At 38.1% G+C, this 26,162-nt stretch overlaps 2 protein-coding genes and 1 long non-coding RNA gene across 4 annotated transcripts in view; 2 read left to right on the forward strand and 1 right to left on the reverse strand.

The window, feature by feature from the left end:
• Positions 1–554: 554 nt before the first annotated feature.
• On the forward strand, positions 555–1,638 carry LOC108060785 (uncharacterized protein C16orf52 homolog A). The gene is made up of 2 exons (XM_017146645.3): positions 555–724; positions 787–1,638. Exons 1-2 carry the CDS (start codon positions 619–621, stop codon positions 1,185–1,187), a joined length of 507 nt encoding a protein of 168 aa, XP_017002134.1. The 5' UTR covers positions 555–618; the 3' UTR covers positions 1,188–1,638.
• Positions 1,639–2,905: 1,267 nt separating this feature from the next.
• Positions 2,906–26,162, reverse strand: part of Ac76E (adenylate cyclase type 2 Ac76E) — a 44,504-nt gene continuing 21,247 nt past the window's right edge. Inside the window, exons 3-21 of one of the 2 annotated variants that reach the window (XM_017146679.3) lie at positions 21,197–21,330; positions 20,511–20,708; positions 20,314–20,436; positions 19,242–19,436; positions 18,548–18,775; positions 18,234–18,361; positions 15,913–16,071; positions 13,375–14,147; positions 12,743–12,841; positions 9,865–9,983; positions 9,250–9,476; positions 8,973–9,180; positions 8,262–8,578; positions 8,035–8,197; positions 7,753–7,965; positions 7,441–7,545; positions 7,294–7,308; positions 6,596–6,838; positions 2,906–4,882 (exon numbers count right to left, since the gene is read on the reverse strand). In XM_017146679.3, coding sequence (XP_017002168.2) covers positions 4,751–4,882; positions 6,596–6,838; positions 7,294–7,308; positions 7,441–7,545; positions 7,753–7,965; positions 8,035–8,197; positions 8,262–8,578; positions 8,973–9,180; positions 9,250–9,476; positions 9,865–9,983; positions 12,743–12,841; positions 13,375–14,147; positions 15,913–16,071; positions 18,234–18,361; positions 18,548–18,775; positions 19,242–19,436; positions 20,314–20,436; positions 20,511–20,708; positions 21,197–21,330 — 3,779 coding nt within the window. In that variant the 3' untranslated portion in view covers positions 2,906–4,750. The remainder of the gene's footprint in view (positions 4,883–6,595; positions 6,839–7,293; positions 7,309–7,440; positions 7,546–7,752; positions 7,966–8,034; positions 8,198–8,261; positions 8,579–8,972; positions 9,181–9,249; positions 9,477–9,864; positions 9,984–12,742; positions 12,842–13,374; positions 14,148–15,912; positions 16,072–18,233; positions 18,362–18,547; positions 18,776–19,241; positions 19,437–20,313; positions 20,437–20,510; positions 20,709–21,196; positions 21,331–26,162) is intronic. The other variant, XM_070215699.1, reaches the window with a different exon arrangement.
• LOC138913147 (uncharacterized) lies at positions 10,467–11,587 on the forward strand. The gene is made up of 3 exons (XR_011418771.1): positions 10,467–10,555; positions 10,781–10,856; positions 11,298–11,587. It is a non-coding gene; the product is annotated as an uncharacterized lncRNA (long non-coding RNA).

The raw sequence follows: 26,162 nt of genomic DNA on the forward strand, positions 1-26,162 counted from the left end.
ACGGACTGCCTCAAATGCCAGTGCATATCACACGACTATATTGGTAACCAAGGGAGTCGTATGCAGTTCTGTCTGCGGTTTTAATTACCTTCATAGCTATAATTAACTTTATGCTTTATTGTTCTTTACCAGTTTCCCAGTCTTGTTTTTGATAAAAATGTTCACCCATGGGACATAGGATATTAACATGCTCTGCTTTAAATATTTATTTAACATAACCTATAGCAAAATGAATCTTATATCTTCTTTTTTGTTTACCTTGGATTTTACCATTTTCAATAGTATGTATAAAATATACTCAATCTAAATCTAAAAAGCTTAACACAAATAAATAAAAGAGATTGTTTAACCTTCTTTTATTCTAAAAAATGTTCACCATATATAATTTAATAAAAAAAATTGAAATGGATTTCTAAATCTTGTAATTACAAACAGAACTCTTCGAAATTCAAAAGTTGGCGCGCACTTTGCCAATATTGAACTGGTTCCAAGAACTGGTTCCTTCGATAAAAGCAGCCCATGCTATCGCAGTTAGGCCTTTTTTAGTGCATTACTGGCAGCTGAGAGACAAAATAAAAACAAGAACAAACTGAAAATAAACATAAATTCCTGATTAAAATGGATAAACTAACGACAATTAGTGCAACGCTCTTTATGGCGGCCGATGTGTTTGCGATCGTAAGTCTGGCGCTGCCCGATTGGATTATCACAGAGTCCGGAACGGGTAAATAGAGAGAGAAAACCAGGAAGTACCTTTTGCATTAATTAATTTTTGGATATTTCCAGGTGACATTCGACTGGGACTGATGTGGACCTGCATGACGCTATATAACCGACCCCAGGTGTGCTACACCCCCGACCTGCAGCCGGAATGGCTAATCGCCCTGATCTGCATCTTTGTGGGCTGCATCTGCGTGACCACCACGGTGATTCTGCTGGCCTCGTCCTCTTGCAACCGGAATGTGATTCCCTACGCCCGCTGGGTGGGCTTCACGGCCATGGTGCTCTTCTGCATGGCGGCCGTCGTCTTCCCGCTGGGATTCCACGTGGAGGAGATCGGCGGTCAGGCCTACCAGCTGCCCAACACCTTTAAGATCGGCATATCCTACATCATGTTCGTCCTGGCCCTCTGGATCACCGTCGTCTCCGAGCTATTCGCCGGCAAGGTCTGCCTGCCGCACTTCTAGAGACGCGACGACGGCATCGCTAGATTCCTGATTTCATTTGCCGTTTGCTGTGTGATTTGTTATACCTTTTGTTTCTCCCTGATTTATCTCGCCATCAATCGATTGGATTGAGTCCCGTCCTATATTCTAGTTTGTTTAAGTATTTCATCTCGTTTTCGAGCTGGAAACTCAAAAAATACCTGTATTTAGAGAATCTCTCTAGCGTCATCCTGCTAAACAATATTTTTAGAACCCACTTTTGTCTTGGTACTGATTTGTATTTCGAATATTCGTGCAGTATTCCAGCTCAAGAACCGAGAGCCTGTGTTTAGATGAATCTCCCGAAATAGGCGTAGTTTTAAGACCATTTAGTTAGTACGTCTTTGTTATACGAATATACATATGGTATTTCAACAAAAGAAACATGTATTTTTTGTGCTAGTTTCCTAAAATTATATCCAAAAATAGATTTTTCTCCCTTTTGAACTAGGAAATCGAGACTCAATGAGGAAATATTTAAGAGATTGTACATTTTTGCACTAATTTCTTAGTTTAATATTTATAAACCATATCTGTCGGTGTTAATATCTCTAGTTGGTTGTTGTAAACGAATTTATGTACAAATAACATATGTAAGCTCTTCAGAATCGTCTTGAAATTTCACTTTAGTTAAGGCATCAGGTAAGTTACAATATAAATTGTAGTTTTAGTAGTACAATATTGTATTTTAATATTTTATTTATTTAGAAACATTAAATTTCGATGTGTAAAATTCAACTGAACTTACAAATCTCACCCACTTATTAATATTCCAATATTCCTTTAAGTTGCTAAAGCTGCAGGAAACGGTGGATACACTTTAGATTGGAACTTAAAAAAAAAAAATTATCCGTGCGAGGAACTATAAGATCTTGATCTTGGAAGGCCGCGACGGCAACTGAATGTCAAGGCAGACTCGAGTTGGGATCTCGGCGGAGTCTCGTGGTCTGCGCATGCGTCGTGTTTATGTGCTTATGGTTATTCGAGATCCGAGAATGCTGACCAAGCACCCAGGCGAACCAATTCTAACAAAGGCTGCGACATACGAGGCGATGTGGTTGGAGAACACTGCTGACCCCAGCAGCATTTAAGATCGGCCGGGCACGTTATCGTTTCTGCATTGCTTACAAAATTTTGTTTGTAAACTGAGATCCCGAAGCACTTCAAAAATTCTTTCTCATCAGACTATCACATAAACAAACTCCTCTCCACTCAATTGAGCCTAAATAACCTTCCTAGATCAAATTGTTTGCAATATTATACCATTATGTCATAATAATTTTAGGTTTAAAAGTAATGTGTTATAAAATTAATAATATTCATTTGTTCGGAGTATCACTGTTTCTTCCATTTGCATTAACACTGTAAGTTTCCCTTAAAGTTTAAACACACAAAATTATAGTGCTATTTGTGGGAGCTCCCTTAAAATTTGTTACGCAAAGTAGTTGAGCTTTTAAGCCTATATTGAGTACTGATTATCTCTATATCCGTTGGGATCCTTTATATTTAACATACTCGTTGGGGGTGGGTTTTACGACGGCCTTAATCTGGTTTCAAAGTGCTAGAGTTATTTATAGATAAGGTTGAACTCCACTTGACTCTCTCGTTGCTCTTGAGATAAGGATTAGAAATACTTACACAAATGTAGATCACTTTTTAAAGATCTTCGTCTTTCTCATATAATTAAACACACACTTGACTTAAATACTTTGTAATATTTCATTGATTTCCTTTATTTATCATTTAATAAAAATCAATTAAATTGTTTAATAATATCAAATATTGTTCAATGACTCTACTTTAAGAACTACTGCAGCGTGTTTAGAGGGTTTTTACAAACAGTTTATTTAACAATTTTATTCCAGCGTAGATATTTCAAAATCAGTTTCCAAATCTCGGGAGTTCAGTTGAAATCCATTGGGAATACAATTTGCACATAGAAGCAGGTCAGTTTTTGTCGGAGGTATTGTGTAAATTGTTGGGATATGTTAGGTACACAAGATGCGGTTGTTGAGCTTAGATTTGTCTTAAAAAGTAGTTCGCTTTGGTGGCTTTTATCTTATTTAGTTATATACATAAATATATCAAAATATGATGTAGTGAATAGTTTAGTAACAGTAAAAAACCTTCGAGTAAAAAAATATATAGAGTTTTAATTGATTCTTTTTACAGAATTTAACTAGTGTCGTTTAAAAAAATAGTATAGTTGAAAAATATTAATTTATATAGTGCTCGAAAGGTAGAGAATAGCGACAGAACATATCTTGAGAGCCTCAGGTAAGAATTCAACAGAGCAGTTAGTAAATAGATATGTTGTTTTTTGGCTATATTTATTTGTTGGTTAATTTTGGGCTAGGGTGGGCTAATTTGCATTTCTTTGTCTATCATAATTTTAATTCGAATCGTATATAACACTATGCAGCATCAAAAATTAACCTCGATGAATGCTATATTTTTGGATTCGTTACGAATTCCCAAGTAAAATTGCGTTTTCCAAAGAGTTCCCCGACGCAAGGATTCTTAGCAAAAGGACCTCAAAGTTCGAAAAATGCTGAAATTGACCAACTTTGCGGAGCTCTCAGAGGCAAATGGATGCATGGCTGGGTTCGAAGTTAAAGTTTTTTAAAAGATACACCCTTTATCTTTCAAACCCCATACATAAAATAATTTTAGGATTTTTTTTAAGGCAGAAATAAATTCCAAAAAACATAGTCACAAAACTGAAAAACATACAGCTGCGGTCAAAATAGTAGCAGTGTTGCCGCCTTGTGTTTTTAAAAGTTTGATGTTATAATTTTTTCTTATCCAATTAGTCTAATAGTAAAATTATAATCAATACAATATTACCAGGAAAAGATCAATTACAACAACAAACTTTTAAATACACAGGGCGGCAACACTACTACCATTTTGACCGCAGCTGTATACTTTCATGTTTTTTGACTATGTTTTCTAGAATTTGTTTCTGCCTTAAAAAAAATCTTAAAAATTTTTTAAGTATGGGGTTTAAAAGATAAAGGGTGTATCTTTTAAAAAACTTTAACATCGATTCAAACAATGCATCCATTTGCCTCTGAGAGCTCCGCAAAGTTGGCCAATTTCAGCATTTTTCGAACTTTGAGGTCCTTTTGCTAAGAATCCTTGCGTCGGGGAACTTTTTGGAAAACGCAGTTTAACTTGGGAATTCGTAACGAATCCAAAAATATAGCATCCATCGAGGTAAATTTAAAAAGCACTAAAAATGCTGCACAGTGTAATTATTCGCTGTTTTAGTGATGGCTACGCATAAGATTAGCTAACAAATTGTACGAAATAGTCAATAACCGTTTAATTCTACTAACTAACTAAAAACAAATTGTTGCTAACAAATACTTAACATGTGCGTGTGATGAGCAACGTACTTTAAATGCTGGCAAATTCATTACAACTAAAATGAAAAGCTCAAAATAAATAAGAAGATGCTTTGAAGTGACTTTTGGCCTATGCTACGTGTACATGATCATAAATATCCATTAAATAGTAGGTATCAACAGCAAGTGGGTGATTTACAATTTCCCATCGAAAGGTGTCTTTACAAAGTAGGTGACTAGATTGCCCTTGCCCTTGACGTAGGTCAGGCCTCGGCACTCGCACTCGTATCCAGCGCTCATCAATATCTTTGCCGTGTTTTCGGTAGTCTGTGGAGGGAAAAATATGTGAATTTCAAATCTTCGTTTATTTTATGCGACTATACTATAGTATTAAATTGTATTGTAATTTTATTGAAATTTAATTCAGCAGAAGTTAAATTTTAGATGATTCGCTATCTGATTCTAAGAGTTCATACATAGAAAGTTAGGATAATAGCTGCCTAAGTTTTATGACTAGCTGTCTTTTTTATGTCCGCCTACCAAGAAATTGTTGTAAATTTTTTTATTTTTTTTAAGGGGTTACATCATTTATTTTTTGGGAACAATTATTAAAACTAAAGATTTTAGGTTTAAGAGCTAATCTGTTGAGAATATTATTACAAAGTCAAAGAGGTATACCCTTTGTACTTGGACAATTTTTTGACACATTTCGGGCAAAAAAGTAATATTTTTGGAGGAAAATTATGATAATAATAATTATGAGAAAAGCAGAAATTTGTTCTATAACACAGGTACACAGCCAAAAATTTCCACGAACCATTTCAAGTTTTCCATGATATTTGGGTGCTCCTGAGTAAAAGTCCCATACAAAATTATTTTCCATCACCTACAGGTTCCGCGGTATAGCTAAGAATACAAAAAACCGATGTTTGCCGACATTTTTAATTACGTGGCCTATATAATTGGACCAACCTTTATTATTTTCGGTAGGACCTACTCTCAATACATCAAGGCATTCCTAAAAAATAGTCCCCATTGTGAACCATTGCCCATGTCTTTGGAATTCGACGCCAAAGTTGAAAATCCCAAAATTGTAGAGATTTTTCTGATGGAAAAACAATTCTGAGGATTAAAACTTGAATGGAAGTAATTTTAACTATTCATTGTATCTATTGTTCATTGTATGCTTTAATTTCGGTTTAAAGCGTTTTCATGAGAACATTTTATTGGATTTCTTATACTAATAAAACCGATTTTTTTATTTCATTATCTACTCCTAAATGTTGTCAAATTTTGAATAAGTCATGGCAACCTCTAGAACTAAGAAACTAAAATACGTTCACTGAACATACACAGAGAAATGTAAATGTTTACTCCCATTCTGTAGGATGCCTTGACTTTTTTAAAATTTGACAACATTTAGGAGTAGATAATGAAATAAAAAAAACGGTTTTATTAGTATAATAAATCCAATAAAAAATATTCTCATGAAATCGCTTTAAAGCGAAATTAAAGCATACAATGAACAATAGATACAATGAAAAGTTAAAATTACTTCCATTCAAGATTTAATCCTCAGAATTGTTTTTCCATCAGAAAAATCTCTACAATTTTGGGATTTTCAACTTTGGCGTCGAATTCCAAAGACATGGGCAATGGTTCACAATGGGGACTATTTTTTAGGAATGCCTTGATGTATTGAGAGTAGGTCCTACCGAAAATAATAAAGGTTGGTCCAATTATATAGGCCACGTAATTAAAAATGTCGGCAAACATCGGTTTTTTGTATTCTTAGCTATACCGCGGAACCTGTAGGTGATGGAAAATAATTTTGTATGGGACTTTTACTCAGGAGCACCCAAATATCATGGAAAACTTGAAATGGTTCGTGGAAATTTCCCAAAGTTTAATTTTGTGTTCCTGTGTAATTTAGGTGTGTACCAAATTATTTAATCTAATAATAACAATCTCTACTAAAGATTGCTGATTTTAAAACGTTCAAACCGATTTTTGCCTAAATCACCACGATCCTTGACTCACCTGAAGTCTTCCCATTACGCCACACGAGTCCATGCGTGAGGCCACATTAACCGTATTACTCCAGATATCATATTGCGGTTTCTGGGCGCCAATCACACCGGCAATCACTGGGCCATGATTGAGTCCTATGCGGAGACGGAATCGCTGGAAGGACTCGCGATTAATCGAATCCAATATGGACATCAAAGCAATCGCAAACTCGACCAATATGACCACGTTGTGCTCCTCCGTTCGCTTCTCGTCCTTGATGGGGAAAACAAAAAGGATAAGTGCGTTAGTCCCGACTCGATTTAGTCGTCCTCATTGCCCTCTTCCTAGAAACCCTTCGGCCCTCCGGATTCAGCTAATCCCAATCCCCCCACCCACAGTTTGACCCTCATTTGGCGACCCTTTTTTTATTGGTCTCTCTTTGGCCTTTGTTGAGCCAATGCGATTTGATTTCCTCTTTGTTTGGTAGTTGTAAAAATTTAATTAAAGTGCTAAGCAGCGATTAAAAGCCATTTGAGCAGTAAATAACATTCGGTCGATTGGGATTTATTGGGGGAAAAGGGGCTAAAGGTTGGAATTTCAACTGAATACCGGCATTTTTTGTTGGGTTGAATTGGAAACATTTAATTTTGAAGCTGATGCTAGCCAATTTATCATCTTTTTGAGTAGAGAATTTGTCAACTTTAAAGAAGATCCCTTTAAAGACTTACCGCAAAGCTACGTGACTGGATTGGACAATCGAGTCAGGATGTTATTTACAGGATTAGTGAAAGCATTGAAGGGATGCAAGTAAGACAAGATAGACACAAACATTAAAGAAAAGGGGCCTTTAAGTTTTTTTTGTAAATTCGACTTACCGTAGCGCCGTCTTCTTTGCCGGGTCTTAAACCCGAAGCACACATGTAAGTGCTGGCTATAGTTTTAATCTTCTCGATGCCACTGAACTTTGGTTTTAGCAGAAGCTGAAAAATAAATTAAATAGACTTCTTAAGATTTTTTTTAATATATGATAATGAATGATTCTAATGATATTGTAAATGAGATATTTTTATCCTTTTGGAACTTACAAAATTTTAAATAAATTTTTAAAGTAAGTAGGTGAAGACAAAAAAAATCCTTAGAAATATCATATCATAAAACTAAAGATTAAATAAAATACATCCGCATACCTTATCGAAATCACAAATGATTTCGTTCAACAGGCGCAGGCACTCCAGGCCCTGCTTGTTGACATCCGTCTCGTCGTAGAACTCCTTGTAGTTGGGAATGGAGGCGAACATGACGGCCACGCAGGAGTAGCTCTCGTGGTAGAGCTCCGTGGAGCGTTCCAGGTGCAGGAAATGGGTGGCCACGTGGGCCGGCAGGATGTTCTCCAGCAGAATCTATAATCGAGCGTAAATTTTCAATTAGCATCGAATTGCTTTTGTGCATTTTAATATTGTTATTCGTACCTTGTTGATGCCACGCATGGTTTCCACCTCCTCCTGTTCGACCTTCAATTTGGCTTTCCACAGGAAATCGGTGCGGGCCACATATTCACCCTGGCGATCCAGAGTATGAAGCACCAGAATGATAACCAAAAGCAGCAGGAATCCCTTGATCTCCAGGGGTAAGCTGGAATATAAGAATTAAATACCATGTAATATAAATATAATAATAAAAAGAAGGATAACCTTACCCATATATAATGTTTGTCTCGTTGTACTTTTCGAAGAGATCACTGTATCCCAGAACTGTGACCTGAGCGATTAGAGCCACCAGCATGGCAATTAGCTTGAGGATAAAACCAGATCTTAGAAAGGCTGAGATTGCCGCCAAACTAATGGCACAGCAATATAGAAACACGGGGGCAATGGGTATGGCTCGGGCGATTTCCCACGGCTGCATATCCTCCTGGGTGGCGTTTAAGAACTCAATCGAAGAATTGCCCTCCAAGGTGCTTACATTAGATGGTGGTGGCTCACTGTTTATCCCATCAGGTACTGTGAAGTTGATCTAAAACAGTAAAAAAATAATACAAAAATAATAATAAGTAAAGTATTTATATGAAAATGTATATTGCAAATATAAAATAATAAACCTAAAATTTTATTCTGTTTAATATACAGATTTTTACTGATTTTTACTATGCAAATATTATTGTTTTTTTTGTAATAATTACAGCTATTATTTAGGCTTTTTAATATCCAATAGTTCATGTTTTAGTCACGTAAAATTTGTTTATAGTTCCTAACAGTGCGTATGAGTAATATGTTGGCCGTCTATTGGCTAAACAGTTTAGGTCAGTGTATAAACCAATTAAATTTGTAATTAAATATTTTTATAAGGAAAAAACAATACAAAATTCGCCATATCGTTGGTTGTTTAAAGGAGCTTTAGATGGACTTACCACACTGAACACCGCACAGGACGAGATGAGGATGTTGACCACGACGAACATGGCCAGTCTCAGGTAGCGACTGCTGGCCACCACCTGGCCAGGACCATTCCGATCCGTGGCCGACGCGTGGACATCCGGCACGGACATGTTGCTCAGGTAGAGGAACAGGGCCAGCGACACAAAGCTGGCCAAGAGGGATCCAAGGAGGGCCAGGTTCCTGCGAGGAAAGACACAAAAGACCAAGGATGAGTCGATGGGCTCCGTAATGCGAGTTGATCTCACCTACAATTCGATTACAATCAGCTGGACGACGGCCAGCGAGAGGAAGAGGACGAAGGCGCATATCAGGTCGAACCGGAAGTGCGTATCCGGCTGGGCGCGGTACATTCCCTCCCGGGGCGTATTGCGGTACCACATGGTGAACGGCTTTAGCTCCGTGGGCGGTCCGAAGAAATTAAAATTGAAACATTTACGCTCGGGCGGCAGTAAATTTGATTCAATCATGGCGATGCTCTGCGTACGGAAAAAGGGGGAAAAACGAGAAGGACACATGATAATAGAGTTGGCTCCTGGTGCTGCAATTTATTTACAGTAGATATAGTCTATAGGCCACCTATATTTAAACGTAAATTTTTTTCGAGTTTGTTAAAGATTTATTTAAAAAGGTTTTTTACCTTTAAAGTTTAAGTTGCATCACAGTAAATAAATAATAAATTTAAATGTATCTATCCCTTATCAAAAATATCTACTGTATTCAGTTTACGGCCCGAGCAATCTTAGAAAATTCTGTGCTTTGCCTTATCCAATTTGCTGATATTTCCTGGGCATTTAAATTTGATTCTCCATACTACAGTCAGTGGCCATAAAAACCCCATTTCACCCCATTTGGCTTTTAACTCACCGCCAGTCCAATGTTCTTCACCAGCTTGGATTCGGCAATATTGGCAAAGGGTCTATCGGCCCCCCAGCACTCCACATATTTGGTCATCTTCGATGAGGGACGATTGCGTGTGACATGACCTGAAAGGGTTCAACGTGAAATTAAAGTTTAGTGCAATGAACACGTTTTTTTTAAAGTAAGTTTCATATATAATATAATGGTTTCACATCACATTTATACACTCATAAAAATTAATTTCTAAATTTTGGAAATCTCGCCATTGAATCGGCCTACCTTTGAAAATAGAAAAAAAATTTCTTGTTATTAGAAAATTGTCCTTTGAATACAGAAAACCTTTCTTGATGGAACAAATTCAAGAAAGAATTTTTCTTAAAAATAGAAAAATGAAAATCTCATATGTTTGTTTTGCCGTCGCAGCCAAAACATTTTTGTACGTATTTAAGGACAAAATCACCTTTGAATATATGAATGAAATGACCCTAGAATATAGGAAAGTAGCCATTGACTTCCTTCGGCTGCCGACTGTTAACGACAAGAAAAACGAAGTGGGACGAAGGGCCTACACGGCCCGACTACTACCCGGCTACCGACTTCTCTGATCCCCCGAGCGTCAGTTGTGAAAAAAATTCGTGAGTGATGGACGTGATTTTCAAGCGGATAAGAGGTGAAGCCTTTTTCCGAATATTCAAAGGTATGTAAATATGTATATAATTTTTTGTATAGCGGGCGTACAATTGTGTGTATGTAATTAAAGGATACATTTCAAATCTCTTTACCAAGCGTATACCAATTTAGGTGAATTGTTTTTTAGCTAAGAGCTACGTACATACATACATTTGTACATAAATTTGTGGGTGTACACTGTACAGTTCTATAATAACTTTATCTTATTACTCGCATTTTATTTATTTTTCAGAGTGAAAATACCTGCAGTTGCATCAGCCAAATAATTTGTTTGTCGAAGCTGTAATTTTGTTTTAAAACCTTCTAAGGTAAGAAAAATATGTTGTATTTGTTTGACATACTTATGTATGCATGTAAATATCTATGCATGTACGCGGCTCACCCGATCTGAAACCCGATTTTCAACCCTTTCATATTCTGCTCCTCTCTCTCGCTCGCTTGACCTACGCGTCGCGACGTTTCTCTCTTCACCTTCTTAAAACTGACACGATCTGCCCTGCTTACATTCGGTCTCCCTTCGCGCAAAGGACTGTATGTAAATATATATGTATGTATGTACGCGTCTCTCCCGTGCCTCTCTCTCTCTGAAATTCGATTTTCAACCCTTCATTTTCTACCTGTCTTGCTCCTCTCTCTCGGTCGTCTGTCCAACGTGTTTGTATTTTGGCTATTATTAACATTACATTATTTCAAAAAAGTTGTTTATCTAAAAACAAATCATTGATATCCCAATAACTCTTTTTTTATAGATGAGGAAGGGCGAAGAAAATGGATCACCTTAGGTCATATGAAGTTCAACAGACCTTGGGTAATAATAATGTTTTCTTGAGTCAAAAATGTGTTATTTAAAAATGTTTAAATGTTAAGTGTTAAATGTTTTAAATGTAAATAAATATAATATGCAAAAGAAAAAACCAAGTTACATTTTATTTTTAGGGTTTCAGTGTTAATATAAAACTTCCTTTCAAGAAATATTATTTCTTAAATCAAGAAATAAAATTTCTTGAAAGGAAATTTAAACAAGAAAGAATTTTTCTTGTTTAAAAGGTGCCTTTCTAAAAAACGCTTTCTTGTTTTAAGAAATTTAATTTCTTGAAACAAGAAACAAACCACCTTTGAAACAAGAATCGCCTTTCTTGTTTTAAGAAATATTTTTTCTTGTTTTTATGGTGGCTTTCTAAAAAACCCTTTCTTGTTTTAAGAAATTTAATTTCTTAAAACAAGAAATATTTTTTCTTGTTTTAATGGTGCCTTTCAAAAAAACCATTTCTTGAAACAAAGGTGAGGTCGCCTTTGGCAAAAATTCAAGAAAGAATTTTCTAGATTTTAAGGAAATTCTTCGATTTTTTTTTATGAGTGTATAAATTACCTGAAATATAAACAAAATGATAATACAAAACTTTTATATGACTAACGCCGTAATTTATTAACTTCTTCGTGGATTAAAATTTTTAATTTAAAATGAATCAATTCAGTTCTATTTATTCCTAAAAACCCTGCAATCAATGCAAAAACTAGTCCTAAAACTGGTGTTAAATTAAACAACGCACAAAGTAAATTTGAGAAGCAGTTTAAGTGCCATTCAACATTGTGATAGTTTTTATATGAACGCAGCAGATATTCCAAATGTTTCCACGCTTTTACGACTACTTTTCGGTCCAGCAATATCCCATTAATAATGAAAAATCTCTCCCAAATCGCTGGGATTATTACACCTCAAAAGCTGCAGAGTTTTTGCAGTTGAGCTAGCCAGACAAGCTCATTAAAAGTCACCCATTCGCATTAAAAATGCCATCAAAGTGACTTTGCCACATGCCGTACTTGATGTCCTTGGCAAATTAAAACTCATAAACCAACACAAAACCTCGTGGCTTCACGTGCAGTGCCTGAAAACACCCCACACCCGCCATCCTATCCAAAATATATACCACTAAAAGGGCCAAGGCAGACCAGGTGGCTGTCAAAGGAGCTTAATTGCCCTGGTCCTCGGTCCATGGTCCATGGTTCATGGATAAAGTTTTCACAAAGGCCAATCCGCAAACAAATGCAAGCCTGCGATAAATTTACGATGCAAAAGTTGCCCTGCCAGCGATAAAATTATGCATAACCTGAGCTCATTTGTGAAAGTGATTTTCAACTGTTGCGTTTTACGAGGGGAGGTGGGTGATGGGTGGGTGGTTGGTGGCCAACTTACCCGCATGACTGCGGAAACTTTCTCCGCTGTGGATGGACAGCTTTCGTCCCTCGATAAAGGCTCCGGAGGAGCGGCGTCTGTCGGCGAAGGACATCAGGCCTGGCGGGAAGAAAAAGAGAAAAAAGGAGGTGGTCACATAAATAAGAGCTATCGGCGGCAACACCAAGGTGTTAATGCCCATTACGGGTAGTGATTGATGGCTTGAGAATGAATGCGATTCTGTAAAGGCGAGCTACCATTTAAAAAAGAGTATGGCAATTATAAGAAAGGTCAGGCATACAATGGAATAATTATGAATTTATTTTAAAGAGCTTTCTCAACTTATATATGTAAAATGTTTAACTTACAAAGTATTCAGTTTAAAATCGATTAAATTAATTTAATAAATCCATTTCAGGTTTATTTTGCGGCTATTTGATTCGAGAAAAATAAAATATAAATATTTTAAGTCAAATACTTTAAACATAAACACTTCAATTGCAATGGAAATTAATTGCCTGCCATATTTTATTTTTTTGGAATGATTACGATTTTGGATTTATATTTCATGATTAATAAAAGTCAAAAAAATGTATTTAAAATTTGATATAAATATTTAGGTATTTAATAATCATGTTAAAAATGTAGCTCACCTTGAACGGACAACTTCCGCCTGGATCTCTCGGGGGCCTCGGCCACAGTGAGGCTGTTGGTGCCGGAGGAGGCTCCTCCGGCAGGGGCGGCTGCGGTGGGCGTGACACTAGCAGGATTCGAGGATGCAGCCGGGGTTCCGCCGTTTGAGATCCCGCTCTCCGATCCGCTCATGCTGAGCAGGTCCTCGGCGGGCAGCGAAAGGGCAGTGGACTTGGCCGCCGACTCGGAGGCGGCTGAATCACCACTTCCGCGATGGCCACCATTGGGTTTGGCCGTTTCCTGGCCTTGGCCTTCTTTGCTCTCCTGATCCTTGAGCATCAGGGGTTCGGTGACTGCGGTGGCCTCGTCAGCCTCGTCCTCCTCCTCGGACATCTCCTTGATGGACATGGAGGCCGCGGAGGCGAGGGGAGCGTGTAGAGGAGCCTCCTGACTGTTCGTCGAGGTGGGTGACATCTTTTCATCGACGGCCAGAGGAAGGGGATCCGTAACCGTGACCGGGATGAGGCTATCGGTGACATCGGCTGACTCATTGGAGTGATCCACCACCACCGCCTCCTTGGTCCCCTTCTCCTCTGTGGGACTGGGATCATTCTGCTCAATGCACTCCACCACCCGCGGGACGCTGTAGGTGTAGGCCGGTTTTGGTGGCACTATGAGATACGATTCCACCTTGTGATCCGCCAGATACGCATCCCGGTTGCCACCCTCTCCTTGCTCAACCTCGAATTTGTCGCCCAGGAAGTCCAGAGTTTGTTTGGTGATGTGGACGCGCCTGCAGGAGAGAGGCACACATGAGAAATGATGATGAATGCCTTGGGCTGACATACAGGGCGTATGAGCAATCTACATTTATGTGATATTCAAAGGTTTTCACATCCACACAATTACACAGAAATAAATAATCTTGAAGAGAACATTTATTTATGGTAATTTTAATGGGTTGAATAATTATTTTTTTTCATATTTGTATTTTTGTGCTCTAACCTAACTATTTCAAAAAAATTTATTATTATTTTTTTTTTTATATTACTTACTTACGAAAACACTTTTATTTTAAATTTCTTTAATATTTCATAGCAAGAGATGAAATTTATTAATATTAAAATGTTCAATCTTATCCTAAGGATAAATTATTTTCTTTAGTGTACCCACGCCAGGCTTATGCAAAATAATTTAGGCTTCTACTGTCTTTGTCAATTTATCTAGATTCCAGATCCCGTGTAATTTTGTTTATATTTTTGCTACGGAAAGCGGAATTCGTGCGTGAAGCCCGAATAGAGGCGTCTGAGTGTTTTCCGGCTCATTGACTGTAGCATTTCAATTCAATTCGAAATAATTGAAGTCTTCGTATGTGACCGCAGGTAAGATAAAAGAAAAACATTTCGACATGTTCAGCTACCATTCATCTGAAAGACTCGAGCGTGGCTTAAGTACGCGAAATGAATAAACCAAAAGAAAAGTGTTTGCTTGTAAAAGTATACAAGTTAAACTGTTGATGGCGGCGGCAGAGTTTTAGACTTTGGTATTTGCAAAGCAAACAAGCGGAAATTCCTCGTAAAAAGCTGAAAAGCATTTTAAATTTATTTTTACGAAAAAGGTGGCCTAGATAAAGTTGCATAGATATAAATAGGATTTAAATGGGGACTGCTGAAGAAAGGTTCTTTGCTCTTAATCTTTTCACAAATTTATGAAACTACCACATTAATATGGAAATTTAGGAAGCAAAAGCAGCTCTCAATATTAATGTGAGCAATACAGCTTCACAATTGAAATTCTTCAACTTCAAATGCAAAGCAAAAATTTAATTAAAAGTAAACCTTGGGAATGCGTATAATTAGTATTAGCATATGTAGGAATTCTTTAATTGGCGAATTCCTTCTTGTACTTTGGGTTCCTTCTTGCACTGCAGCTCATCTCAACCTTTGCAGTCGAATGGTATGCTGACTTAAACTGAAACCCGTTTAATTGGCTCTACACCGAGGCTTATTTAAATTGCCATTACGTCTGCTTGACTCGCTTTGTGGTGCCACCGTTAGGGGCACCTCCTCAAACCCCGTTTTCACCACCCGCGGGTTTTGTTTATTTATTTATGTTCGCCTCGCTCGTCATCGTTGTCATTCGTACAAGCATAATGGCGAAATAAGGGAAAACACTTGCATACACTGCTAAAAAATTTAACGAATACGGGCTTTTATTTTAATTTGATTTCTAAATCAATATTCATTACGAAAATGTGTATACTTTAATTTTGAATTTATTTCTTGAATTGTCAAAAAAATGAATTCATTAAATTTAAAAACCAAATTTTATCAAGAGATTTCGCTCACATATTTCCTTATTCTGAAGTGTAAATTTAAACTTTTAAAAATGTTCAAAAACAATACAAAACAAAATATGAAAAATTGAATTTGGTTTGATTTAAAGATGTGAAAAATAGTAATTTTCTAACATGAAAGTAAGTCTTAATATTGTTTTAGGATTTTATTTAAATTAAAGTTTTTATGGGACAATTTTTCCCAGTGTAGGCACACACTTACCCGGCGACACCGCCGCTCTCCATGTGGTTGGCCAAAGTAACATCGTCGCTCCAAACATCAAATTGCCACTTGCGGAGGCCAAGGACGCCGCAGAGAACGTTGCCAGTGTGGATGCCAATTCGCATGTCAACGTTTATACCGGTCGCCTCACGCACGTGTCTGCCGGGGAAAACGAAGAATAAACGAAGGGCAAACAATGGCGGGCGCACAAAGCTCCAGATGTATTATTAAGGATATGTGTGCACAACTACAGGCTAGTTGGGGCCGTCGTATTAACAATTTTATGGGCCATAAAACACAAGCAGACCAGGTCGACTCCGAGCCTGATGTACGAGTATGATATGGGCGGGAACCGGCCAGCGAGTGGGGACAAAGCACTACTTACTTACTTAAAAAATAAAAATATCGGTATTGAATGTAGGGGAAGTATCATATATTTCGTATCATATATATCATATAAGTATTTTTAAAATTTTACTTAGCTTTAAAAAAAATGTAAACTTATAAGTGTTCTTAAAATCAATAAAATTCTATAAAATGAAAAGCAAAATATTAAAAAATGTACTAAATTAATAATAGTTATAAAATCAATTAAAAGTGGTATTCGAATTGATCTTTTGTCTGAGTGTTCTTCTAGTATTGCTGTTGCAGGAAGTTTAGTTCAAGAGAAAGTGGCTAGAAACCGAAGGGCAGCCACTGCCAACAACAAGTTCTTGAGTTATTAACGTTAACCAGCGTTTTCTTTGGCCTGAATGCCGTCGGGGTCAAATGAGCCGCATCGAAGGCCAAATCACTTGGGGGCCCTTCAGGGTTTTATTTGCTTTTGCCCTTCCTGGTCATTTTGGCTGGCAGGATATGGATATGGCCGCAAACAAGGCAAACAAGGAATTGGATTTTCGATACGGATTTAGAGATTGTGAATTTTCAAGTGCCAAAGTTTTCCGAAAACAACGAAAAGTTGGCAAATTCTGATTGAACTGCATAATTCATGTAAATATTTCCCAAAACTAAAAGAGATAAAGTCAACTGACTTAGCATCGAAATTCGTAGCATACATTTTTGGGCAACGCGGGTGCCATGTTAAAGTTTCGTATTATTTTGACTTTTCGAGGTAGAGGAAATGCAATTCATAATTAAATGATATTTCCTCTTGTGCTGAAAACTTTTGGCATTTTCCCCGGGCGGCTTGTTAAGCTCCCCGAAAGTCAACAGGACGAGTATCTTTTTGACCAAGTTTGCGGCAGGAACAAAGCCAGAGTGTCTGGGGCAACTTGAGGGGCATTGGCCGGGGCAAAGATTAAAAGGCCACGGCACCGAAAAAGCTACGGAATAAAGGAATAAGAAGGCCAGCCGGCAAAAATAAACAATAGAAATAAGCACAGAGTCCAATAAAAAGCACGGAAAAAGGCCAGCAAAAAGCCAAAATGAGAAGCTCCTTTTTTGTCCTGAGGCCACTTGTGCATAAATTCTCGCGTGTAATAAAATGGGCTTTGTGTCGATATTGTTTATTGTATTTTATGATGTTTCTCTTTGGCATTCGGCTTTTTCTGTTTCTCATCTCGTTCGTGTGCCTTTATTGCATAATACGTTTTTAATGGGCCTCCATAAAACAGGGAGCACAAGGGAGTGACTCCATCTGGAATATCAGAATATATCTGGCGGCAATTAAAGCCGAACACGCGGTCACAGTTACAAAAAACAGATCCAATGCGTTGTCACGCTTTTAATTGGAATAAAATTTGAGATAGTTCGTAATTTAAATTAACATTTTTGCTGGGTTTAATTTCCATTTTTTCACGTTAATACTTAAATTCTGTACGAAAAATATTTAAAAAATACAGGTACCTACATTTATATGGGGTTCAAGCAATATAACAATATGGCAAAGTTTTAATATAATATTTTACAGTTATAAAATTAACATAATTATTAAAATAATACATTTCTTTAAGTTTTAAAATCAAGTTCTAAGAATTGCCAATACTTCGTTGCATTAAACCTTTAGCCAAGACCGAAACAAACCAAACAATGGACGCTTTATGGCCCAGTTAACTGTGAATGCAGCAAAGATTTTCATTTCCAGCTAGCCGCAAAATCAACAATCACGGTGTCAAATGGCCCTGGCCAAAGGAGCTCGGACTAAAAGTCAAAGGCTGGCCAGGAGCGAAAGACAAACAAGTCGTACACCCGATGACGGGTCCAATGCAAATGTTTGCACAACCAACAGGACTGTTTGAAGGCCCAAACCAAGCCTGCATGGCAGTCGAAGCCCAGTTGAAGCCAAAGGGCCAAAAGCAACGGCCAACGCGAAACCCACTCACCTGATGGCATCGATCATCTGCAGGCCCATGTTGACACAATTGGTTGCATGTTGGGGCCGGGAAATGGGCAGGCCGGACACGCAGTAATAACAATCCCCCAGGATCTTGATGCGAAGGCATTGGTTCTCCTGCGGGAATAAAGCAATTAATTACTACTTAGACTGTACTGTTTATTATTGCAGAATGTTTTTCATGTTCATGTTAATGTTCACATATGAATAATTTTTTTTTGTACCCCGACTTTACAAATACTCATAATATTTCATAATATTTACTCGAAGCTTATAGATTTCTGATGAAAAAATGCACTTTACCTGAGCAATTTGATCGAAGCGTCCAAACAGATCGTTCAGGGTCTTGACCAAATCGCTGGCCGTCAGGGAACTTGACAGGGGCGTGAAGTTGACGATATCAGCGAAGAGAATGGTGACATTGGTGTGTCGCTGGACGTGGAGCTCGTGGAACCGAGTGGCCGAGGTGGACGCCTGTCCTCCGGCTCTCTGACAGGCATCCGCCATTTTCAACATGATGCTGCGCTTCACCTAAAGGGAAGAAACCATCAAGGGGATTTTTATTACACTTACAGATTACACTTCAACTATAAAAGCTACATATGTGCTAAAAAAATATTCAAGAAAATTTTCAATTAATATTATAGGACTACTTATTTGCAATTGAAAGCTGCAAATATTTTATTCTATTTAACAATTTTTGTAAAAAATGGATATGGAAATATAGAAAAAAGTTGAATTTAATTTTAATGAAACAAAAAATATTATTTTAGCAATTAAGTAGGTTTATCAGATAAAACTTATTATATCGTTTGTATGTTTTTAATTTCTTTTAAATTGAGTTGTTTTTGTTTTTCGTATTTTTCGATTTTTTTTTTTAATTTTCTTCTTTGTCGAAGATTTTTAAATTGATTAAATCCACTTATCGCATATTTATATTTTATAATTTTTTTTTAGTTTTGTTTGTAACTAAACTTTTTTGTTTTAGTGTACCCACCTCGGCGGCAATGTAGGCGGGAATGACGCTGAGCAGCAGCTGCTCCTGCTGCTCCCGCTCGCACTCGAGCTTCACGCGCTGCTCGATTCCCGTCCGAGTTCCATCCACGGTCCTATTGTGCGCCGCGTCCGACATGATGCGGTAGTAGAGCCCGGAAACGGAGGCACTGGCCAGCATCACAATCTCCCCAAAGAGCTAAGAAATACAAGCGGGTGGCGGGTTAAGCAAAGCGGGCAAAGCACGTTCCATAAATAATGAATGTCTAACCCGGGATGGCAATTACCAGCCGGCACATAGCGCATCGCAGTGTCCTTGCAGCGCGGCAAAAAACACGATGCAACCTAATTAACAAATCACGGAGCTGTGGGGTTTGCGGATTGGCAGGAAATGGGGGATCCGGGGCTATAACCGCAACCCATTAGGGGAGTTGGGGGAATTGAAACGAGCTGGGAAACAAATTATTTCTTACCCAGCCAGCGCAAAATAAACCAAACAGTTGCAGAAAACGGGGTTAAGCGAAAAACTGCATTTAAGAGATGAATTCTGTGCTTGGTTTTCACTGTTGTTTTCCAACTAAATTAATCTGCGCTTTTCTAAAGTCTTTGCCAACGAAAAATGAAGAGCGGGTAAATATGTATTTTTCTTTATTTCCATTTCGCGAATATTAAAGTGTGTTTATGAAAAAGAGCTTTAAATCGAACAATCCATCTGGAGAATTGAAAACCATGAAATGAGTCTTTAACTTTTAACTTGTCTGCAAAAATTTACGAACACGACAACAACTTTTAAATTTAATGAAGAAATTTTGAAGACATTAATCGTTTAATAATTTAAATGATTTTATAAGAGGAACTGCTTTAAATAATACGTTTTATTTTTAAAAGACAAAAGAGATTGCAACCGAGAGCACTCAAATTAATTGTGCATTGTGATCCGCGGTAATCCCCACTCTCGTCACAATTGTAATAGCCAATCGCATGAAAACTAATCCAACTGCTGGTGTGTGGCCCGCATTAATGGGGCTTTATGGCTCTATGGCCATGTGGAGAATGCAAATGAATGAGGGACTTACCATGGGTAAATTGGGCGCGTAGTCGGGACTTGTGCCGATCCGGTAAACGATGTGGATGGCGGTCATGAACAAGGCCAACACCACGGAAACGGGCCACGAAATGGGCAGCATGGAGTGGATGCACTGCAATGGACGCGGACACCCAAGTATTATAATACCCCGGAGGAGTGGGATTGCAGTGACACCACCGGACTTACCAGGAACAGGGCGTACATGGGCAGCGGGGCAAGCTCATCCCCGGTGATGGCCGCAATCGTGCCCAGCGAGAAGGTGGTGACGATGGCGAAGGCCAAGGCGGCAGCCGGGGAGCTCAGCACAGCCGGAAACTGCAGAGCCGTCAGAATGGATCCCGAGATTAGAGCCGCCAGCACCAGCAGCAGGGTTTGCACCAGGCTCTGGGGATGCCACACATAAACAGAGAGAAATATAATAGTTTGGGAACATTTTAAAATAAAATTTTTAATTTTTATTAACTATTAAGGTTTTTGACCTAAAAAAAAGAGTCAAATTATTAAAGATTTTAAATAAAATAAATAAACATTCCAGGGTATTTAGATATTATCAGGCAAGAAAATCATATTTTTAATCCTTTTCAAGAATTTTGAAAAATATATAACATTTAAATTAAGGAATTAATAAAACAGTTTTAAAGTCTCTTGAATTTTTAGTAAAAACTGTTGAGACATGTTGATGTTATTTCTTAAATATTTCAAATATCAAATTCAACAAAAATAAATGTAAAATTAATGCTGAAGCCAATTATATATTCTCTTTAATATTCTGATATTTAATCTGAACCTTATAATATAAAAATCTAAACAATATTATTTTTCTGTGTAGAAGCTCGGCTAACCACTCGCATCTAAGTGTGGTAAGTGCTCACCTGGTCGTAAACGATGCCAATTATTATGGACACAACACATGCCAGCAGTGAAGTTAGGAGGCCCGATCTGAAGAGCGACTTGCGGAGCCTCTGGCGGTAGCGGGTATATAAATCGTTTAGGTGGATGTCCTCAGCTGCAAGAGAGAACAGAAGTGGGGAGTATTAGCATCCATTAGGTAATCATATCCTTGAGAGGAAAATGGGGCGAACGAGGAGCTTTTAAACTATGTTGAGAGGATGTGCTTTACTGAGGGTTTTAAATTTAAGTTCCACTTTTTTTTTCATTTTTCAAACCTTAATTTTATTTTTTAGATTAGTCACTAGCCACCTCCTAATTAAAACCAATTTATTAACATAATTTACCCCTCAGCGTTTTCATAACTTTGTTAAGATTCGCATAAATCTGTAATCTTAATTGGTTTATGCTGAGCTAAAGTTCAGAGCAGCCTCCTGGCGATTCTTGGATTCGTACGTGATGGGCGACTTCTCGAAGCGAATTAATTGACCGCCCACTGAAATAATGCCGCTTGTCTGGCATTTAAATTTGACATTTAACAATGGCATACATTTCACTGGCGCTCACGCAAAGAAATTGTATACTTTCACTCCACTCCACCTCCATTCAATTTCACAGACAATTGTCTTTGAAAAGCAACTTAATTGAGCTGTCAGGGATCTGGATGTATGAGAACGCATACAAATGGAATCAAATATCACCTTTGGGTAAATGAAGGTTATTCAGAAATAACTTAATCAATAAAGAAATAATTTTACGGGTGGAAGTAAAAGTCAAACTTTAAAGGGATTATAAGTAGAGATTTAAAGGAGCTTTAAGTGCTGCCAGAAAGTAGAAATCGAGGCAGGCAAATAAACATTTGCATAGCTGCAATTAAGGGAAAATAGTATCAACACACACACACTCGCCGCATTCATAAATCAACAAGCAGACAAACACTCACAGTTACCCATAAAAGTGGTGTACACGCACTTAAATTACCCTGAACATCGAAATTAGCATATTGCGTTTGCCTTTCGCCCTTGTTGATTTTTCCCTGTTTATACCATTTGTAAATCGATACGCTCAGATTTATAGCTCGCTAATTGACTGGGGGCATTTAAAGTGTTTGATTTATTTATGGTCGCAGACACGACAGATAAGCCAAAAAGCCCAGTGGATATTTGGATGTAACTGATTAGCCTGTTTTTGTTGTGGTTACCCTATTTATAGATGCGTTCTAATAACTTCATTTTTTGTCTGCCAGCTAAATTGATTTTTTCCCCTTCGCACAGGCCTTTTTCCTTCGGTCAGCCCCAACAAGCCGATCCGATAAATCAATATCTGGCCAGTCTGAGAGTCCTTAATGAGCATAAATGAAGACAAGTCTGAGTGGTGAGGTCAAGTGGGTTTGTCTAGTGCACAAAAATATGTCTGCTTAATTAATGAGGGACAATCCCGCAAATTAAACGCACAATGAAATGTGTAAACATTTATCCACAAAAGGGGTGGCTAATTTTTCTTGGGATATAAACCATAAAAGAAGGAAAGAGCTATAAATTTTCTCGAAATGCATTTTTATTAAAAGGCAAAGGATGTTAAGGCATTATGGCTTTAGATAAGCTTGTTTTATCCTTCATGAAAGCTTAAAATCGTATTCTGAATTTTTAGCTCTGGGCATTATATTTATTGCAATAATTTTTTGTTACAAGAAATGTTAGCCATAAAGCAGGCATTATGAACCTTAAAAGCAAAAAAAAATGCCTAAAGTGCATTATTATTTATAAGTAGGGGTTAAGGTATAAAATATATATTACAATTGCTGGGCGGGTTATAAAAATGGAAACCGCATTTAACCGCCTTGTCGACATCGCATTAAGCTAAGGATTCTCCGATTGCTGCACAAGGTCTGAGTGAAAAATTCAGGAAAAGCCACAGGCAGGAGCAAAATAAGACGAGAAGCAAACACCAGAGGACAGCGACACATACTCGCACCATGTTACTTTATATGGGGAATGGAGCTGCCTTCACTTGTTTATTCTCTGCAATCAAACAGAAATTCTTTTGACACGAACCGAGATCCTGAAAGTGTAAGCGTGTGTGTCTGTGTTTTCATAAGCGCCAGCACAAACACCAGTGCAGAGTGACAGATGCTCTTGTGTGTGTGTAATAGGGTGGACCGGTTTTTCGAGAAAAAAAATAGAAAACTAAAGTACGACTATCTTAATTTATCCTTTAAGAATATTGATTTTATAAAACAAAAGAAACTATGTGGGTAAATAAGATTAAAAGGATTTATATTATATCCAAAGAGGCTGCTTAAAAGTCTAGATTTTTAAAAAATCCCTTAAAATGTGCTCAAAAATATGCCATCATATAATTTAATTCAAGTGTGCTTGGGAATAAATGATGAAAGAATACCTTCTTTAACAGCACACTTTACAAGTGGATTGCGAGCACTTGTATACAAAGTCAGCAATTTCGTCTAAGGCATATCTCCTGCTTTCCGTCCAATCAAACCGAATCACCCTACTGCAAGTATATGCGCGTTGGCTCATAAAAAATAAAGCGGCTAAAGTGAAACAGTTGCAGACAACCTAGACGAAGACACGACACAGCGACAGCAACGGCGACATTGCCGAGGCTTTTGGCATAGATTTTATTTCATCCCGGAGCTGAAACGCTGAGATCCGCAACGGCTCCTCCTCCTCCACCATGCGATTAAGTATGTGCGGACAGATTGTCAAGGCATCCTGGCAAGCCGTTGAGACGAGGGGCTGGCGATTAGGGAGATTGAGTTCGTTGCTAACGAATTTTCATGTGGGCTGCCATCGCATTAAAGATGCAGAGCACCAGCCCTGCGGAGAAGCAGCACAAGATGGCTTAAATCCATGCCTCGGGTTAAGCTATTGGGTAACCGGCTTAGTGGTGAAGCTGCTGTAAGAATGGCCCACATGAAACTGCATCCCATAACCACAGGGGCTACAAAATCCACTACGCAGCGAGCAAAATTGAAGTGAGTGTAGAAAAATCATAAATCAAGTTTCAGTAATTAAATCTAAACTTGTCCATAGGTTCTTTTATTATTTATCTGTCGAAATCATGTCACCAAGTTCTGTCAGTTAAATATTTTATCATTTAAACAGTTTGAAGAGTAATCTAAAATTCTGACTGCGTTTTCTCGTTATCTTTTTTTGATTTTCCTGCCATAATTAAATATTAAACAATTTATGGCTTTCAATTGCACATTTAAGTGATTTACGTTTTGCGGTTTTGACAGTTTTTCCATAACTATTAATTGGAATTGCATGCTGTTATCCGGACACACACAAATGCTTTGCTTAAACTTTAAATCTCTTCCGAAACATTTATTTTACCTCTGGCTCCTTTATCTCCTGCCAGTTTTCATTTCTTTAGCAAATGTATTGAAATTTTCAGAATGCCTGAAGTATGCAACACCATTCGCCCGTGGCAAAAGGAGATGCGGAAAATATTGCACATACGACCCGTCGGCCCAGGTCGACAACATAAAATGCTACAAAATGCAGGCTGCAAATGCCGCACATGCCTGACAGCCAACCGAAGAGCCAGAGCCACTCCGCTCCGAGTTGCAACCGCCACCTGCTGCAACATTGTAAATTACATCCTTCGGGCTGAGACAGGAATTACAAGCTTTTTGCGCTGAATCGTGGGCCGCATGGCAAGCAGATGGCTTGTGCCACCGAGGCACAAGACACGATGCACAGAACACACAGCACCAGGCACATGTCCTTGCGAAGGATTTGAAAGTTGGCGATTTAAGCGCGAAGCCTTGAAGTGGATTCCCGGTTGAAGCCCCAGTTTGTGTGAGGCTTAGTCAGGCGATCTACTCGATTGCCGGTTTGTATGCATTCACTCTGATTTTATAGTCCATTCAATACGAAAATATATATGTGAGGGGTTTTTACATTAATCTGAAACCACCATTCGCGCATGTTAAGAAGAGCTTTTATGCGGTGATTGGGGTCAAATGTTTTCAGTCTTTATCCACTTGTGAAACATGTTGTCAGCTGAATAAATAAATCCAGCTTAACAAGATTTTAGCGAGCGGGAGAACAAGACGTTTAATATATATAGAAAATTAATATTTTCTAAAGTAACTTTTTAAAATAAATTATAAAAATCCTAAAAATGTGAAATTATAGGGTTTGGTTTTGTTAACTTTAAGACCTTTATCACACTTAATTAAAATGAATCTTTTTTGTGTTCTGACTCAAAGGACCTGTTTTTCTCTTCATTCCAAAACAATGTTCCCTGCTGATGGAAACATTCTTTTATCTCATTTCCATCACCGTAAGCAGCAGATACATCAACTCCTCCGACACGAGCCATCAACACCTAGCTGAGATAAATAATAGTCCATCGGGCATAAGAAAAGAAGTCGCATCTGAACAAATTGGTGACAATACGACAAGGGAAGCGGAAACAATGGAAATGCTCGTGGCTACCGCATTTACTAATGGCGAAACTGAAAGGATGGAGCCCGGAATAGGGGGAAAAAAGAGCGCATTAATCAAGGTGCAGTCAATGGAGACTTTGGCCATGCGGTGGAAGCGAAAAAGGAAGCCAAATTGGCAACAGACGCTTAAGGTAATAGACGTGCCAACGAAGTCGACCCCGTGGGGCACGTATTCTGGGTCCTCCTAGTGCTCCTGGTTCTTCTTCTTGTGGCGGAGAAAGCAGAACGCAGCTGCCTATTTGGTTTTCCGTGCGTGTCGCTGGCACGATGCTCGTAAATAATGTGTTGGCTAAGACAAAAGCCGTAGCCAGTCAAGTCAACAGTCTGCCGTTGACATCGATAACTTATTTTGCAGCCAGCTCTTTTAGCCATCGTTTGCCCCATTCGCTTGGGTTGACACATTTTCTAGAGGGTAATCATAGGTATGTTGGATATATTGTTTTCCTTTATAGGTAGGAAGTCATTTATATAAG

The sequence above is a fragment of the Drosophila takahashii genome, chromosome 3L, assembly GCF_030179915.1.
Source record: "Drosophila takahashii strain IR98-3 E-12201 chromosome 3L, DtakHiC1v2, whole genome shotgun sequence".
NCBI classification, from domain to species: domain Eukaryota; kingdom Metazoa; phylum Arthropoda; class Insecta; order Diptera; family Drosophilidae; genus Drosophila; species Drosophila takahashii.